Genomic DNA, 20,203 nt, shown 5'->3' on the forward strand with positions numbered 1-20,203 from the left:
GTGATGTTAGACTATTCATTTGGGATTGTTCTTCCTTCTTCAAGTGTGCCTGGATTGCTATATACTTTCCTCTTAAGACTGCTTTCGCTGCATCCCACAGAAGTTGGGGCTTAGTGTTGTTGTTGTCATTTGTTTCTATATATTCCTTGATCTCTATTTTGATTTGTTCATTGATCCATTGATTATTTAGTAGCATGTTGTTAAGCCTCCATGTGTTTGTGAGCCTTTTTGTTTTCTTTGTAGAATTTATTTCTACTTTCATACCTTTGTGGTCTGAAAAATTGGTTGGTAGAATTTCAATATTGTGGAATTTACTGAGGCTCTTTTTGTGAGCTAGTATGTGGTCTATTCTGGAGAATGTTCCATGTGCACTTGAGAAGAATGTATATCCTGTTGCTTTTGGATGTAAAGTTCTATAGATGTCTATTAGGTCCATCTGTTCTAGTGTGTTGTTCAGTGCCTGTGTGTCTTTACTTATTTTCTGCCCGGTGGATCTATCCTTTGGGGTGAGTGGTGTGTTGAAGTCTCCTACAATGAATGCATTGCAGTCTATTTCCCTCTTTAGTTCTGTTAGTATTTGCTTCACATATGCTGGTGCTCCTGTATTGGGTGCATATATATTTAGAATGGTTATATCCTCTTGTTGGACTAAGCCCTTTATCATTATGTAGTGGCCTTCTTTATCTCTTGTTACTTTCTTTGTTTTGAAGTCTATTTTGTCTGATATTAGTACTGCAACCCCTGCTTTCTTCTCACTGTTGTTTGCCTGAAATATGTTTTTCCATCCCTTGACTTTTAGTCTATGCTTATCTTTGGGTTTAAGGTGAGTTTCTTGTAAGCAGCATATAGATGGGTCTTGCTTTTTTATCCATTCTATTACTCTATGTCTTTTGATTGGTGCATTAAGTCCATTTACATTTAGGGTGACTATTGAAAGATATGTACTTATTGCCATTGCAGGCTTTAGATTCGTGGTTACCAAAGGTTCAAGGTTAGCTTCTTTAGTATCTTACTGCCTAACTTAGCTCGCTTATTGAGCTGTTATATACACTGTCTGGAGAGTCTTTTCTTCTCTCCCTTCTTATTCCTCCTCCTCCATTCTTCATATGTTGTGTGTTTTGTTCTGTGCTCTTTTTAGGGGTGCTCCCATCTAGAGCAGTCCCTGTAGGATGCCCTGTAGAGGTGGTTTGTGGGAAGCAAATTCCCTCAGCTTTTGCTTGTCTGGGAATTGTTTGATCCCACCATCATATTTAAATGATAGTCGTGCTGGATACAGTATCCTTGGTTCAAGGCCCTTCTGTTTCATTGCATTAAGTATATCATGCCATTCTCTTCTGGCCTGTAGGGTTTCTGTTGAGAAGTCTGATGTTAGCCTGATTGGTTTTCCTTTATAGGTGACCTTTTTCTCTCTAGCTGCCTTTAAAACTTTTTCCTTGTCCTTGATCCTTGCCATTTTAATTATTATGTGTCTTGGTGTTGTCCTCCTTGGATCCTTTCTGTTGGGGGTTCTGTATAATTCCATGGTCTGTTCGATTATTTCCTCCCCCAGTTTGGGGAAGTTTTCAGCAATTATTTCTTCAAAGACACTTTCTATCCCTTTTCCTCTTTCTTCCTCTTCTGGTATCCCTATAATACGAATGTTTTTCCTTTTGTATTGGTCACATATTTCTCTTAGTGTTGTTTCATTCCTGGAGATCCTTTTATCTCTCTCTATGTCAGCTTCTATACGTTCCTGTTCTCTGGCTTCTATTCCTTCAATGGCCTCTTGCATCTTATCCATTCTGCTTATAAATCCTTCCACGGATTGTTTCACTTCTGTGATCTCTTTCCTGACATCTGTGATCTCCTTCCGGACTTCATCCCACTGCTCTTGCATTTTTCTCTGCATCTCATCCCACTGCTCTTGCATTTTTCTCTGCATCTCATCCCATTGCTCTTGCATTTTTCTCTGCATCTCTGTCAGCATGTTCATGATTTTTATTTTGAATTCTTTTTCAGGAAGACTAGTTAGGTCTGTCTCCTTCTCAGGTGTTGTCTCTGTGATCTTTGTCTGCCTGTAGTTTTGCCTTTTCATGGTGATAGAGATAGTTTGCAGAGCTGGTACAAGTGACCGCTGGAAGAGCTTCCCTTCTTGTTGGTTTGTAGCCTTTTCCTGGGAGAATAGCGACCTCTAGTGGCTTGTGCTGGGCAGCTGCGCGCAGACAGGGCTTCTGCTTCCTGCCCAGTTGCTTTGGGGTTTATCTCCGCTGTTGCTGTGGGCTTGGCCTGGCTGGGGCTGTTCCTCCAAAATGGTGGAGCCCCGTTGGAGGGGGAGCAGCCAGGAGACTATTTATCTCCGTAAGGGGCCTCTGTGCTCCCTGCTGCCCAGGGGGTTAGAGTGCCCAGAGATCCCCAGATTCCCTGCTTCTGGTCTAAGTGACCTGTCCTGCCCCTTTAAGATTTCCAAAAAGTACTCTCCAAACCAAAACAACAGCAGGAACAATGAGAGAGGGAACAGAAAGAAAGAGAAAAAAAAAAAAGGAAAAAACAAGCGATTTTTTTTTTTTTTTTTGTCCTCAGGTGCCGGTCCCAGGCACCCGCTCACTGGTCCTGCTGCCCTGTCTCCCTAGCACCAGGGTCCCTGTCCTTTCAGGGCTTCCAAAAAGCACCCACCCACCGGTCCCGCAGGGAAGGAACGCTCAATATTCTTTGTCCTCAGGCACTGGTCCCACGCACCCGCTCACCAGTCCCGCCGCCCTGCCTCCCTAGCACCGGGGTCCCTGTCCCTTCAAGGCTTCCAAAAAGCACTCGGCAAAAAGAGAGAAAAAAAAGGGGAAAAACGCACGATTTCTTCCGTCCTCAGGTGCTGGTCTCAGGCACCCACCCACCGGTCCCACAGGGAAAAATGCGGGATATTCTTTGTCCTCAGGTGCCGGTCCCAGGCACCCGCTCACCAGTCCCGCCGCCCTGCCTCCCTAGCACCGGGGTCCCTGTCCCTTTTAGGCTTCCAAAAAGCACTCGCAGAAAAGAGAAAAAAAAAAAGGGGAAAAACGCGCGATTTCCTCTGTCCTCAAGTGCCGGTCTCAGGCACCTGCCCACCGGTCCCGCAGGGAAAAACGGGGGATATTCTTTGTCCTCAGGCGCCGGTCCCAGCCACCCGCTCACCAGTCCCGCCACCGTGCCTCCCTAGCACTGGGGTCCCCGTCCCTTCAAGGCTTCCAAAAAGCGCTCGCCAAAAAGAGAAAAAAAAAAAAAAAGGGGAAAAACGCGCGACCTCCTCCGTCCTCAGGCACCGGTCTCAGGCACCCGCCCCCAGGTCTCGCAGGGAGAAACGCGGGATATTCTTTGTCCTCCGGCGCCGTTCCCAGGCACCTCCTCACCGGTCCCGCCACCCTGCCTCCCCAGCAACGGGGGCCCGTCCCTCTAAGGCTTCCAAAAAGCGCTCGCCAAAAAAAAAGAAAAAAAAACCGCTCCGGTTTCTCTCCACCCGCCGGGAGCCGGGGGGAGGGGCGCTCGGGTTCCGCCGGGCCGGGGCTTGTATCTTACCCCCTTCACAAGGCGCTGGGTTCTTGCAGGTGTGGATGTGGTCTGGATGTTGTCCTGTGTCCTGTGGTCTCTATTTTAGGAAGATTTTTCTTTGTTATATTTTCATAGCTCTATGTGTTTTTGGGAGGAGATTTCCACTGCTCTACTCACGCCGCCATCTTGGCTCCGCCTTCCTCTTGTTGTTGATTTTGTTAGTTTTTTGAGATATCCTGCTACCTTCTCTGAAAATACTATTATCAGTTCACAGATGTTTGCATCCAGAAGTTTCTGGGAACCACATAGTACCAGGGAGAGCTTAGGGGTTCCTGGTCTTCCTAGGTGCCACTGTCTAGATACTGGGAAAACTTCCTCATCTTTTAGGGATAAATACCTGGCTATTTGTTTCTTTTACCCAGGGTGTGAAGGCAGCCGGAGAGGGGACCCACTGGCTCCTACTGAGGCATCTCAACCAATAATGCTTGAGATTCCTGCAGGGAAATCTATTGCTTGCTCCCCATTTTTGCTGCATCAGAGCATGCTGCAACACCCACTTCTGGCATCAGTTTTTTTCCTGGAGAAAAACTGGGGTGTTTGATTATCTCCTTTAACCTCATTTCATCTGCCTTTGTCTTGCAGAGATTCCGAACCATTTTGGTTCCCAAGGGCACTTACTCCGTTGTTTTTCAGGGCTCTCTAAGAATTTAAGGAGCCTGTCGGACTCGAGCAAGTGCTGTTTACCATTTTAGTCTAATTGTGGTAGTTGTGTTTAAAATGCACAGAAATCTCAAACATGCTTTCTTTTTATATGCACAGGTAGTTCCACTTTTTCTTCTGCCAGTTCTTTCTTAGGCTACTCTTTTTACTAGTCAGAGGGACTATACATGTGTCTCTGATTCTTGGATCTTTTCATCTGTCCTTGGGACTCAGTATCGATAAAAATCCCCCTTTTTTGAATTATATTAATAAAAATTATGTGTTAGTCTGTGACTTTAATTTTGACAAGACTGCATGGAATATGTTGTCAAATAAAAGTGTTGAAGTATAGGTTGAAGAACTTTTTAAAAAGATATTTACTATGACCCTCACAATTTTTCTGTTGTATAAAGAAAAAAAAATTAGAATGATTTTCAGTGACTAAAATTATTGTAGTTTTATGGGGTTATAAGAGAGTTTTTAACATATTTACATAGGCTTTTAAGTAAACCAGAGAGTGCGTTTTTCCTCCTAAACTGGTGAGTTACTTGAGACTTCACTATATCAAAGATTTTTTTTTTTTCAGAGCAGCATCTCAGACATGTTGAAAAAGATGTTTTGATCCCTAAAATAATGAGAGAAAAGGCCCGAGAGAGATGTTCTGAACAAGTTCAAGGTAAGATTCAAATATTCATATAAAGATGAAATATATTTTTTATAATATGATCTGAATTTAATCCCTAGCTTCAGAGTCAAGTAGTCAGTGAATTAATATGTATGAATTGCTTCTCACCCTTACACTGAGATACCAGTATTTCAGCTGTCAGAACTTCCAGGCAGTGTTTGATTCATTTACAATTTAAAAATATTCTCCCCAATTACTAGTAAAAAAACATTTTTTCCTAGTATAGTTACATATTGAGAAACTTGATATGGGTATTTTGCCAATATAAGTTATTCTGGAGATTTTGATAGAGAAAGAAGAAATCTTAAATGTAACATGTACTTGTTTTTCCTCTATTGATATATTTATATAGCTATATATTTTAAGATTATTTTTGTTGTCATTGTCTGTTACTGAATAGCTAATGAATCCCAAAAACATTTACATTGAATCTGTTTTTTTCTATATTTTACATTTCTAAGTGAAAGATAATTATGTAAATGCATGTACTAGGTACCACATATGCATGTTTTCTTTGGAAAATGTTTTTAATATGAAATACTCCTGTATTCTGTAACTATAGAGATATATCATTGCTTAATATGTAACATTATAGTGAAAAATGTAAACAAAGCAGTGAAATATGAAAAATGAGGCCATAAAGGATGGGTAATTAGAAAAGGAGATGGCAGTATTACCGTGCAAATGTCTTTTTAAAGAAATTTACCTGTTGAAACTGCCATTAAAAGAAGTCATAGTGAGATTTTGCTGATGTTGACTATTTTCCTGGCTCTTCTTCACTTTCCCCTATTGTCTTCCTCATTGAAGGACCACATTAATTCTTAGGAGGCTGGGCTTAGCTGCAGTCCCATTGCAGGTTTCTTTATAGGGGAGCCAGGCTGTATATCAACAACTGTAGTTTCAGGGCCATGTCAATAAGGTTTGGATACTAGGAACACTTCTGTCCCTCTGATGCTATCTCCTCAGAAATTGGTGCTGTCTTCTTTGTGACGGATGGATGGAGGCAGAAAAAGAAGGGTAGTTCCTCAGAACTAACATTAAGTGATAGTCATTTCTGTTTCTTAAATGACTGTTTATGACCTGTGTTAATTTTAATCCATTCATAACTTACATTTAAATAACATGTATCCGTAAGTACATTTATTAATTATCAGTAATTTAGGAATATTATTTATGGTAATACTCATGCTTTTGCTGTGAATTAGTTGTTTAATCAGAGCACCTTCCTTCCACAACCCCCACCCCTCAGGTGTCAGGAGAAATTAACCCATTGGCACCTGCAGGCAGAGTTCAGTGCACATCTGGCATTGGCAGGTGTCATGCTGATAGTCTCAAGAGATAATCCTCCACCTGCCTCATTGAACTAAAAGATACATATGCTGATTCAGGTGAGGGAGGATAAAAATTAAAAATGGGTAATAAAGTCACAGAGCTAACTTTCCACTACCAGGAAAATTTACTTATTTCTGATATATTGGTCCAAAGTTAGATGCATCAGTTGTATTTATGTTGTTTGATGACATGTTATTCCTGTATCTACAATAAAAGAAAGCTTGCTAACACAGTTATAGGTTGAGATTTTACTCACATGATTCAGATGAAAATGCAATGATTGGGCTTCGTACCTACATTTGCTTATTCTTAGTCAAACTTTGTTTTTGGTCTTTGAAATGAAAGATGTAGAGTATAACTTTAAAATACTTATTTATGTTGCACAACTGTATGTAATGGTACAGAAAAAATGTTTAATTTTCACTTCTGTATCAAAAGTTCTGATGTTTAGGATGTTGGCTTGGTTGTTTTGTTTTTTTAAAATACTTAAAATATTCTGAAGACTGAAAGCATCTTAAAATTTGAGATACATTTGGGTTATTTCAGTACATCTGTCCCTATTAGAGCATGTTATAACAATTGATTTTGGAATATTTTAATTTTTTATAGATAACCATATTGATTTTTTTAGACCATATGATCCAAAACTAAATTTTAGTATCTAAAATTGGTGATTTTGTAAAGAATAATCCTTAGTGTTCTCCCTGTTGAACCATGTGAGTTAGGAAAGAACATACCTTGTATCAGCCATGTATATTGCCCAAGCAGAGCAGCAGAACCACTACATTTAAACTGAACAATAAGATGTAATTTAGCATCAGGGCACTTCCATTATAGTTTATTTAGCATTTATAGTCATTGCTTTATTAAATAATTATAGGATGTTATATAAAAGCATTATGCATGCTAATTGTATAGTTCTTGGATAAAGATACAGGAATTTTAATAAGTGATCTGACTTTTCTGCTAAATGTCTGAAACATGATTATGTAGGAAACATGATTCTTGTTTGATTTTTTTTTCGTGTCAATTCAACCCAGCTGATCATAAGAATTGGGTCAGACTGCCAGCAACTTAGATTTGTAAAGGGAATGGAACAGCTTTTCCAAGGACAAAGAGAAATGAAATCACTTTCAATGAAAGAAAGATGCCTCATTATAGTCACCGACAGCAGTTATTGACAGCTACGCTTCCTATTAACAAGGAGCATTTAACTAAGAGTTTGGCTGTTGGATCTTTGGACTTGATCTAATTTGCTAGCATTAATTAGTTTCTTTTGAGCACAGACACTTGGTGCTCACAGCTATAGATTTGGAGGGCTAATTAGGATAGAAAATTGAACAGAACGGGGTAAGGCATTAACCTTCAACCATTACCAGCTGGGACACTGATAAAGACCAAAGAGTCCAAATGCTCCCTATTGATGTGAAGAGTACCCTAATGAATATCAATTTCATCCAGGTTGCTATATTCTTACTAGTTCTCTCTACATTATAATTTTTAACCAGCCTCCTTGTACACTATTGGCCTTTACTATCCACTGATTTAGTGTACGTTGCACATGTCTCCTTATGTTTAAACACATTCAGGTTTGTTAAGTAGTGAATATTATTAGAATGTTTGTTATATACCCTAATACTTCTAAAATTTAACTTTCATCTACAGTTATATGATTCTAATCTGCAGCAAATATCTATAAAGTTCTACTAATTTTGCCCTTTCAATATAATGAAAACCATATCCTAAAGCCAGAAAAACCTCAGCTTTTCGGTGACAGTTAAGCACTGTTGATGTTAAACTGGTGTCACCTTGAGAATCTTTGTATTTATAAAATAGATAAACTTTATTGTTTCTTTTTGAAGAGAAAAATAATGTTCATCACCTTTTTTTTTGAAACAACTTTGATCTGTTAAGTAAAGGTGACTTCTCTTAGAGATTACAGAATTGAGAATTCTGATCTTATTATTACATGAACTTTGACATAATTATAAACTCAGTTGGAAGAGCATATGCCAAAAGAAAAGCAATTGAACAATTGATTTAGATAGAAAACTCAACTTTGTATTATTCTTTTGCCAGTGATGCATTGGCAGTGAATGGAACCACTAAGATAAATAACCAGAGTATATTTGGAGACATTAGCACAGTGAATCTGAGTACATAGGGAATGGAACTGAAGGGAAATTTTAGAATGGCCAATCAGTCTTATTCCTCTCCCAAAAGCCAAAACAGAAATCCTCTTCCACCAAAACTGATGGTAGAATCGATCCTTCTTGGATTTCAGAGTTACCTACTTGAGGTGTTTTAGGAAGAAGGTTCAATGACCTCTGGAGGTTACTTTCCATTACATAACTTTTCTCATGTGTTTGACTCAGCTAATTTGATGATTTACATTTCTATATGTTAGTAATTTTTCTAAAAATGTTATTTGTCATATATATTGGTAAAGTATGCTTTAGAGTAATATAATTTTTTCTTCTGGAGATAGTCTCCATGGGAGGAAGAGTCACTAATTTGCTCTTTCATTACATTTCTTTGCATAATTTTTTGAATGGCATAATTGACATTTCATACAAACTTTCTATGTTGAATAATGAAGTTTGCTTTAAAAATAAGACTCTTTAGTTCTTTTGCTATGGCAGATCAAGACCAAAAAATGACTCTGACACTATCATAGGTGTCCTGGAACTTTCTTTCACCTAGAAATACTCTTATACACCGACTCCTTTCATCCCTGGGGCCTTCTTTTACCTTATTTTAATGTTTCTTTTGTATCAGCATCCTCTGTTGCAGTCTTTACAATTTTTTGGCCAGTAAGGGGGATTAGTTCCAAAGGCATTATATAAAATATAAGGAAGTATGGATTGTTTGATTCTTTGAAACATGGCAGAGCTGTGGTTAAATAACACAGAAGCTCATAAAATGCCTGTCCTCTTCTGTCACTCACAACTGAAGTATGGCACATTTCTCTAAATTCCAAAGATACATGAATTAACAAAAATCAAAGTCACATTAAGAATTCTTGGGGTATTCTTTAGGCTGTTTGCAGATGGAGAACTACCAAAATGCCATTAAAACAAATTGGAGGGCTACAGACTGCAAATAGTCAAAGTAATCCACCTTCTATCCAACTATGTGGCTTGAACCTGCCAAAAACTTTCATTTTGTTTGAATTGTGCCATTGTTATCGCATATATTTTTGCCATTTAACCAGCTCACCAATGTTAACTAGCATTGAAGTAGAGATACAACACATGTTCAGACTGGTGTATTAGGAGGATAAATGTAAAATCACCAAATATGATGAATATCTGTTATGTACAAGATATATGTTACAAACTCTTAAGAAATATAAAGAGAAATAAAGCAGAGTTCTTCTTCTTTGGACCCATATTGGACTCTGTTGGGGGTCCTCAAGATCATCCCTAGGTTTGGTGATTTGTTGGTGATTTGTATTTATAAAATAGGTATACTTTATTGTTTCTTTTTGAAGAGAAAAATAATGTTCATCACCTTTTTTTTTTGAAACAACTTTGATCTGTTAAGTAAAGGTGACTTCTCTTAGAGATTAGAGAATTAAGAATTCTGATCTTATTATTACATAAACTTTGACATAATTAAAACTCAGTTGGAAGAGCATATGCCAAAAGAAAAGCAATTGAACAATTGATTCAGAGAGAAAACTCAACTTTGTATTATTCTTTTGATACTTCTGGCTAAAATTTATTACAGCAAGAGGATACAAGCAAAACCGGCAAAGGGAAAAGGCACATGGGGTGAGGTCCAGAGGACACCAGGCACAAGCCTCCAAGAGTCCTCTCCCAGTACAGTCACTTAGGATGCACTTAATTCCAACTCCAGCACTGAATTGTGAGGTGTAGTCTATCAGGCAAACTCCTTAGAGACTCAGTCCTCTCCTTTATTGGGAGTTGGTCACATGGACAGCCTGTGCAGGTCACATGTACCAAAATTTTAGACTCCCTGAAGGAAAGAAAGCAGGTGGTCAGCATAAACCATATGGTTTGCACAAACAGTTTAGGTGCAGTGAGCTGCTCTTACCAATTAAGGAATGGTGGGAACACTCCCAAAATCCACGTTCTTAGATGCCAACTAAGAGCCACCCTTGCAAGCAGGGCTTTTTAAGGGATAGCGTACCAGGCCTTCCATGCTAACTCTTTTCTGCACAGGGACACAATAAAGTTAATAAGCCATAAGTATTTGTGTATGCCTATTGGGCCTGATGTCATGCCAGTAACATTAGGACTAATAGGTCTGTATCAATCAAAAATACAGCCGAATTATTTTTAAAACAACTGAACAAAGTATTTAATGGCCATTGCCCATGATTTAGTGGGTCTCAGTTACATTAGTTAATTCATATGTCTGTTGTAGGATTTAACTGGCTTATGATTTTCTTATTTCTGAATAACAGGGCAATTTTATAATGAAATTATGTATAATTGAACATAAATACTCACGAATAAAATGGCTAGTTTTCTTCTCACAGAGAAAAGTGCAGTATGTTTTAGTTTTAGAAGTAAGTTAAATCTTTAAATGACTAAAGTAGTAGGAAATTTTGTCAGGACAGATAGATTTTGAACAACTAATTTATGCAACTTATCTTTGAAGATCTAAGTGTGAAAAGTCTACATTTGAACACAGAAGCAAAAAATTATGTATCTTGAAATTTAGAAATATTGTTAAAATGAATATATGTTATTAATATCAAATAGGAGTTAAAAGTGTTCTGCCAATACTTCATTAACAAGTGTTTATCACTTTCTTAGTTTTCCTAGACATCAGCTTTCAATTATTTTGCCATAATAGACTTAAGTCCTTTCATCTTATGAGAAATTAATCCAAAATTAACTATGGTTTCTAAGTAGTATGTGCCCTTGTATATAAAATCTTGATACAAAATCACACTTCAGTTAAGCTACTTGATGATCCTTGAGTTGTAATTGGCATTCTTTCCAGATAATCAGAGCCTGTGACTGGTAAACTTTGCAAATACTCACAAATAATTATATTTTGACTGAAATACATTCTTACAGGAATCTTGTATATCTGTTGGGAAAATAATAAAACGTGTAAATTTGGTTTGTACAAAACCTTGGAATGCATTAGACTGGTATATTTAGAGCAGTATAAAAAAACAGTTCTATTTTGGGGGAGCTAGAATTAGTTTCACACTATAATGTATAAAACAGATAAAAGAATTATATTCATAATTTTGTTACATTTACAAAGTTATATGAAAACAATGTATAATTTTTATGAAGCAAATTTTAAATCAGATGTTACAGTTGCAGTCTAGTTTGTATCTCTTCTTCTAGTTCATTTTTATGGTTTACTTTTTCGAGGGATGAAAAATGTAGAGTAAATCCTAAATCAGAAAGTAGTTCTAAATAGTAATGATTTCTTGTGACTTACTCAAATTTTTTAGAGTATTCACTTAAACAAATGTGATAGAAATTTTACTGTGAGACCCACAAGTTTATCTAGCATCATATTTTAATATATTGGTTGTCTCCAATGTGTTAGCACTTGGTAATCCTCTTTGAGTATCTTTTAGTATTAGTCAATTATTACGTCCGTAAAAATGTACTTACAAAGGAAAAACAATTTTCACATTCCCTTAGGCACTTGAATGAAACCTTACAGTTTTATTGAGCATAGTCATTCAAAAATATTTATTATTTCTGTGTGCCAGTGACTATTAGAGATGTTCATCAGAGATGAACAGGGAATGAAACAGGAAAAAATCTGCCATTACAGTTATAAGTAAATGTAAGTCACTGGAGAAAGATAAAATTGAGTAAGGGCAGTGGGGAGTGTTGGTATTAAAATGGGGTCGGATTTTTAGTAGGTGTCAGTGTAGGTCTCACTCTAAAAAGTGACATTTGGACAAAATTCTTTAAGGAGGTGAAGGAGTGAGATGTGCAGATCTCTGGAAGAATGATTTGAACACAATGTATGAAGTCCGTGAAGCACTAGCTGAAGCTAGCATGTTTGAGGAACACCAGAAAGGTCCCTAGTCAGGGTGGAATGACTGAGGAGAAGAATGGAAAGTGAGGAGTTCATCAACACGATGGGGGCAGAATCATTTAGGGTCTTGTAAGTACTGAGGATGTGTAGGCACTAAGGGGAGAAATGGGAGGACATTGATGGCTTAGAACAGTGGAGTGAGACATGGTCTGATGTCCTGTTTAATAGTGTCCTTACTGCTGTGTTAAGAATAGATGGAATAAGGGCCAAGGGCAGAATCAGGGACACTGGTTAAGGATGTAGTTGTGATAATTCAAGTGACAGATGATGGTGGATTAGAAGGGTGGAGCAATGGAGATGATGAGAATGAGAACACATGTTATGTATTTGATGATAGGGGCAACAGAGAAAATGACGACTCCCTATTTGTCCTGAATAAGTAAAATGGATGGAATTTTAGTTAACAGAGAAGAGGAAGACTGTGTGAAGAACTTTTATCATTTTATTTTAGTTTTTGATGATTAACGGATCAGGAGTTTAGTTTTGGACATGTTAACATTGAGGTGTGTATTAGACATCTAACTTTGAAACCCTCACATTAAACAGTAGCAATCACTCTTTTAAAGGGAAATGGGAGGAGTAGAATGCTTATTCATTCTGGTATTTTTCTAATATTTTTGTGTGAACAGTGCAAGTTTTCTTAGTTATGTATAGTATACATTTTCAAATTGGATAGTGATAGATTAAAACTGTCCTTCCTGAACCAATCATAACTACACTGATTTGTTAATTCAACAGACTTAAGTGCTGCCCATGTGTAATACATACGGTGCTACGTACAGTGGGGAATATAAGGCCATAGTCTCATGCCACAATAAAGATACTAAATTACCTATTTAATATCACATGACTTGTTTATCTATCATGTTGATATTAGAATCCAGATATCTTAATTCCCAACCTAGCACTCTTTCCGTTAACATACCAGTTGACTGTGTCAAAGATGGTGAATATAGTTAGTTCATCTGTGCCAATATAATTAGTTGGGAGTGGCTGCCTAGCACACTGTGAATGGGATCATAAAGAGAGTGTCATTAGATCAGTTATCAGTCCTGAGTGGTAGATTTGGTAAGTGATGATACGCTTTCCCTCCTGTTGGTCCTTTCTTGCCCATATGTTGGTTTATTTCTAGCTACTACTTTTTCCATTGCTGCATTGTTTGTACTCTCTTAGTTACCTCAGACTTCACCAAGAAAGAAAAGTTATTTTCTCTCTGTATCTTAAGCAATTTAAAATTTTTATTTCATTTCTGAGAACATTTCTAATATTATTTTCTATGGTACTCTTTTTGGGGCTACAGCCCTACATATACAAACTACAGAACATTTGCTCATTAAAAGGTAGTCATACCCACACAACATAATAATTTGAGTTACGTATTGAGCTTAAATGTCTTATTTTTATATTAACAGTATCTACTTCCTTGAAGTTTAATTTTTACTGAGATTGAAACTTCTTTTTTGATTTTCATTACTTTATATCTTATAAAAGAGATCATTCAATAAAATGTGAAAATTAATAGTTGATTTTATGAGAGATCATTAGCAAATGTGAACATGTCATGCTAGGTAAAAAAACATGTAAAATCATACTTGGTGTAATTCTGACAAAATGTTAGATGTATGAACAAAAAAATTTATACTAAAATTAAAGATAAGTATCTGGAAATAAGGGAGGAAGCACGTGGATCATAGGTTATTTCTTTTCATATGCATAGTTTTTTCATATTCTCCAAAATGAAAACAATACTTTCTTTAAATGAAGATTTTATATCCTACACAGACAAATTATAAGTGTATAGCTTGATGAATTATGACAGTAAACATATCCGTGTAACCACTACTAAGGTCAAGAAATAGAAATTGCCAGAAGCCAGTCTTCTTTGGACTCCTTCCCAACCACTCTCCTTTTCCTTCTCTACAAAGGTAACCACCATTTAATTTGCAAACTGCATAGATTCATTTGCGTGTTTATTAAATGGAATCATATGGTGTGTGATCTTTTGTGTCTGGTTTCTTTTAGTGAACATGGTTTATTAGATTCATCTGTGTTTTGATGTAGTGATAGTTCTCTCATTTCCATTGCCATATAGTACCATTATATAAATGTGCTACAATTTATTTATCCATGCTGCTCTGATGGATATTTAGGTGATTTACAGTTTTCATGCAAAGAATGCCTCTATTCTCGTTCATGTCCTTTGGTACCTGTATGTATTCATTTTTGTTGGGTTATATACCTAGAAATGAGATTTCTGGGTTATGACAGTGTATATAATTTCAACTTCTGCAGATAGTGTTAAACAGACTTCCAGATAATGGAAAGTATACCCAAGTTTTTTAAAAAGCCATAAAAGGAAATGGGAAAAAGAAGGTGGATTATGGGTGATTTTTATTTTCATAGTTTTTTTAAAAATCCTCCATAATGATCATATCTTTCTTTAAAAGATAAAACTAAGGAATCAAGAGTTCTATTTTATAATACAAAAGCTATAAAATATAGAAAATAAAATTTTCTGTATGTCATATACTGTACTCATAATAGATCACAAACTAGGAAAACATATTTGTAATAAATTTCACAAAAGTTTGCTATCCTTATGTATAAAGACAACTATCAGTAAGGAACTGGTGAATATACATTCAAAAAATTAGATTGGCAGAGGACACAAACTTTCTCTCTGGTAAGTTAACGTATTATTAAACATGAAAAATATCTGTCCTTGCTTTCAATGGGTTAATTGCAAATCACACTCTACAATACTGTAAGAAGCTTACAAACTTGATATGATTTAAACATTCATGATGGAGAAGTTCAGATTCTGGCATGGCCTAATAGCCCTCACTACACCTGTCCTGCTGTAGAAAACAACTATAAACAATGAACAAATTTATAAACAACTACCTGAAGGCATTGGAAAGTAACCAAAAGCAAATGGAAATCAGAGGGGAGTCTCATTGATAGAAGGGAATAGCATTGGGTGAGTCTCCATCCTGTAGTGCGGCCAACATTGACTGAAAGAAAATAGCCTTTGGTCTGGAAAGTTTGTATTTGTGTATAGTGGAGTGAGAGGAGGGGAAGAGCATAAACCCCAATAAGAAGAAGACCAGAGAAGAGAAGCCTCATATTCTATGTATAAGCTTTGCCTATATCTATGGCTCAATACTGAACTATATATGGGGCAGATTCCACACAGCTCAGTTAAGTCGAAAGGAACTGAATGAAAATTTGAGCTGCATACATTGTAGAGAGACAGGGTTCTGCAGGTTGAGTTGAGCAAAGAAACTTGACTGCTTAAATGAAAAAGAAAAAACATATTCTTAGAGAAACAGGATAAAAACCAAACTTTTTACATGGTATCATTCATAGTATTCATGATACAGTGCCAAATTGTTCAGTGTACACAGATGCAGGAAGACATCCATTCTCAAGTCAATGGAGACTAATTTCAAGGTAACTAAGATGTTGGAATTATCACACAAGGATTTTGAATCAGTTGAGTATTGTTGCTTAAGAATATAAAGGAAATATGCTTACAATGAATAAATAGGAAATCTTAACAGAATTTGAAACAATAAAAAAGACCCAAATCAAAATTCTATAGCTGAGAAATACAATATCTGACAAAAACTTCAGAATGGAATTGACAGAAGGAATAATAAACCTGAAGATAGTTCAGTAGAAATATCCACTCTAAAGAAACAGAGGGAAAAAATGAAGAAAAAATTAACAGAACCTCAGGGCCCTGTGGTATATCATAGGGATAACCTTCATGTAATTGGAATTGCATACCTAGTGGGAGAGCTACAGTTAAAACACGGAAGCATTTACTTCACACATACCTCCCCAATGATCCAGGAACTCTACCCAGGAGAAATAAATCATTTCAATGTAAGTTTCATTTGTGTACAATAATACTTACAGTAGCTTAGTCATAGTAGCCAAAGATTAAAAATAGCCCAGGATCTCTCAAAAGCAGAAGGGATAGTCTAATTTTGGTATAGTCATACACTGGAACACTATTCAGCAGTAACATTGAGCAAGCTATTGTTGTACACGACAGCAGAGATGACTCTCAAAACTTTATTAGGAGTGAAATATAAAAGGGTACATGCTTTAAAAAAACATGTTCTAGAATAGTTAACATTTATATGGCATTCTAGAATAGGCTAGACTAATCCAAACAATGGTTGCACCATTACGGTGGGAGTGAGATGTGTTGACTGGAAAGGGACACTAACGAAAATTACTGGAGTGATCTTAATGTTTTGTTTTTGTTGGTTTGTGTTGCACCAGGTGTATACTTTTGTTTCATTGAGTGCTATAGTTAACTAAGGTTTATTTATTTCATTGTATATAACTGTTACTTAATATGAAAAAAGTACAGAACTCTAATCATGTGCCTGCTGAAATATTTGTGGGTAAGAAAACATACATAATATATAATATTGATGAGATTTTGGAGAAGCTGTATTTACACTTCTGGCTAGAATTGCAGATTAGCAGTATGTCATGACAGGGGTGTATGAGTATTTTAAGTATTAACAATAATTCATAAATGTGGTATTCCTTGATGTAGCAATTCAACCGGTAGGAATGTATCTTAAGGAAATGACAGGAGATACTCAATAAAATTTGCATTAGTATGTTCAGCAGCACTATATGTAATATGGAATATTGCCAAAAATGTATGTTAACAGGGTCTGATTATATAAATTATGGTATAGGGAATGACAGTATGCACATATTTGTGATCATCATAAATGCATTACTGATTTGAGAGACTGGTTATTTTCTTTCAGGGGCTGGCTGTCTATAGCCTGATGGTCAGCTCTTGCCTGCTGCTTGACTATGTGTTTTATTAGGACACAACTGTAAGATAAATTCTAGCTGAAATAAGCAGGCGATGAGAGGCAACAAAGGACCAGGCAGTTTATTTGAGTGCAATTCCTGAGTGATATTCCCCCATCTGGCTATCACAGGCTGGGGAAGTAACACTCAGCAGGGCAGGCAGCGAGTTTTTAAAGAAGGCAGGGGGAGGCAGAGCTTAGGTTTACAGCGGCGCCAGGATTGGCTAGCCTAAGGCACATTTTTCAGGTTGGGAGGGGGCAGCAGCTGGGGACTTTGGCACGTCATCAGTGTCTGACGTGCTCACTCCTCCCTGCAGTGCCTTCAACCTTACAACTATGACCATTTACTTATGGATTGTCTGTGGCTGCTTTCATGCTGCAGTGGTAGAGTTGAATAGTTGGAACAGAGACCACATAGCTCACTATGCACCATATGTCTCTTTACTGAAAAAAACGTACTTACTCCTGGTTTAATTAAATAAATTTTAAAACTACAGAAAGGGCTTACCAAATTAAGTAATTCCATCAATTTTTTATGATCACTGAACATGCACGAAGCACTGCACACACTGTGCATCCTCCCACTGCATATGTAAATGTGACAGGAACAGATTCAGGCCTGGGTCTTACAGAGCTTACATACAATAGGGGAGATAGTTAAAAGAAATATTTAAATTAAAATTATGTTTTATACTATGAAGACATCGAGCAAGAAGAAATGTTAAGTTATTTCTAAGTGTTGGGAGTACTGGTGATTTTTAAAATATGTTCTTTTCCTAAGTTTTTTAATATTTCTTAATATTTGTCAGTTATTTGTTCATTGAGTATAAAGAAGATTGAGTCATTTGCTTCTTCAGAAATTAAAAAAAGCATATTGCTCTTAACTTACAGAATTAATTTTAGTAACCTTCTTATTAAATATTTACTGAATGCCTGTTACATGTTCAGCATTGTATGAAGTACTATATAGGCAGTGTAGAAGTATGAGACTTGCTTCAGAACCTATTGTCTGATCAGTAAGAGACAAACCAGGCATCCGTAAAATAGAACTACACCATATAAAACAATTTATGACAAAATACCTATATGCTATTTTAGAAAAAGGAAAAGCCATTGAATTCTTAGGTGAGACTTGCTGAAGAACATGGGCAACGACTGGACCTTGAGGTATGGCTAATGGTTTGGGAAAGTGCAGGGAAGCTGGAAAAGCACGTCAGACCACAGACTCAGGACTGAGGGCACAGAAGTCAGAATGCGCCTCGTTTTTCTCTATAGCTGTAAGGAGACTGACCTCAGGAGACTGGTGGTGCATTTGGGGGATAATGACAAAAAGACTGGGAGTCAAGCCTGAGTTTGGAGTGCCTTGAAAACTTGAAACAGGAGTTTAGATTTGTTTTCTGATAAGAAATCAGAACCATCTGAAGTCTTTCCTTTTCTCCCTCCCTCTCTCCTGTCTTCATCTCTCCCTTCCCAGAAAATCACTCTATTACAGATAGAACTGAAAGAAGATAAATTCTGCAACAGAGCACAAGATGAATTGACAACTTAGCTTTCTAAACTTTGGCTTTCTGCATTCTTTTTAGAGTAGAAGGTGTCCATTAAAGTGACAAGGCAATGATGTGTGTTTGCCAGAGCTAAAGGGACATCCCTGTCTCAGACTGCTGTAGCATAACCCCTGGCATTAGGGAAAGTGTCAGGCTGCTGTGTGAGGATGAGCATTAACTGCAGTATAGATCTTACACGAGCTAACAGTGACATCATCTCTTTTTGTTCTTACAGGTTTCCTTAGGCATCGATTACCTTTTCTAGAGAAATTGATTCATCAGATGTGTCAGATTTTTAAATCTAACATTTTAAGTCCCCAAAGCTAAAGCAAAATTGCCTTTGGTCTAAGAATGGTTAAATAGCTGACCAGCAGCTTATTCTCTGGAAAGGCAACTGACTTCTGTTTACATAATCTGAGAGTTCAGTGTTGCATTGCTTTTTCCCCTAATCAACACCAGTAGTTTTTCCCTGCATTCTAATATAATACCCATGCCCTTAGCTTTCAAAAGCATGAATGAATAATCTGTTCATATTGAATTCTTTTATCCCTTTGATTCTTCACCATAACCTTAAAACTAGTTTTAATGGCCAAACTTAAGAACAGCCCAAAATTAACTCTAAATATGGATTCAGAGGATTTTAAATATCTCTAGTAGGAAAGCTTAAGATAGTCTTCCTGGATTTGACTTACGACATTTTATTTTACTACACTATTTCCAGGTATACACACATTTTGAATGTTTTTGACTCTCTGAACTTTGCCATGTGCTTATTACAGACTATTCCCATAGTTCAGCACCTCCTTAGTTAGTAATGCTGCCAAGCAACCAAGTCTTGCATGAAGTCTTGCATGGAATTTAAGTGATGGGCAGGATCTTTAAATATCATCTTTTCCAATATCCTTTATATAAGAGATTAGGTAATTGACTAGCCTCAGTGCAAATCATGGTTAAGATCAAATACCATGGTTTAAGATGATTAGAACCCAATTCTCTCTTCAGTAGTATATTGTCTCACTCTTATAGTTGTCTTTCTAAGCCTTTTGGATCCTTGAGCTTAGGTGATTTATATATATATATATTATATATATATATATATATATATTTTTTTTTTTTTAATTTTGCTATCATTAATGTACAATTACATGAACAACATTATGGTTACTAGACTCTCCCCATTATCAAGTCCCCACCACATACTCCATTACAGTCATTGTCTGTCAGCGTTGTAAGATGCTATAGAATCACTACTTGTCTTCTCTCTGTTATACTGCCTTCCCCATGTCCCCTGAGCTTAGGTGATTTTTCTGACTGACATTTCTAGACAGACAGTAGCCCTTTATTGTGATGGAAGATACCTTTATTGGATCAGTAGGAGGAACTTTGTTCCAACTTGGTACAGATTAATGCAGTGATAGCCATTGCTTAACTTTTGTCATCACTCACCTGCACAAACTGAACTAAACCATCCTAGGAGTCAAGGCTATACTTGGAAATTTGAAACTCACTTTGAAGGGAGCTAGACATTGACTGAATCCTAGAATGTG

General features: G+C 36.8%; 1 protein-coding gene across 4 annotated transcripts in view; it reads left to right on the forward strand.

Annotated features, from left to right (window-relative positions):
• CMC1 (C-X9-C motif containing 1) overlaps positions 1 to 20,203 on the forward strand; it is an 86,586-nt gene that overhangs the window by 36,717 nt on the left and 29,666 nt on the right. For 3 of the 4 annotated variants that reach the window (XM_073222893.1, XM_073222895.1, XM_037008605.2), the window contains exon 2: positions 4,784 to 4,873. In XM_073222893.1, the coding sequence (XP_073078994.1) occupies positions 4,784 to 4,873 (90 nt within the window). The remainder of the gene's footprint in view (positions 1 to 4,783; positions 4,874 to 20,203) is intronic. The other variant, XM_073222894.1, reaches the window with a different exon arrangement.

Source organism: Manis javanica, chromosome 15 (assembly GCF_040802235.1).
Source record: "Manis javanica isolate MJ-LG chromosome 15, MJ_LKY, whole genome shotgun sequence".
Taxonomy (NCBI): domain Eukaryota; kingdom Metazoa; phylum Chordata; class Mammalia; order Pholidota; family Manidae; genus Manis; species Manis javanica.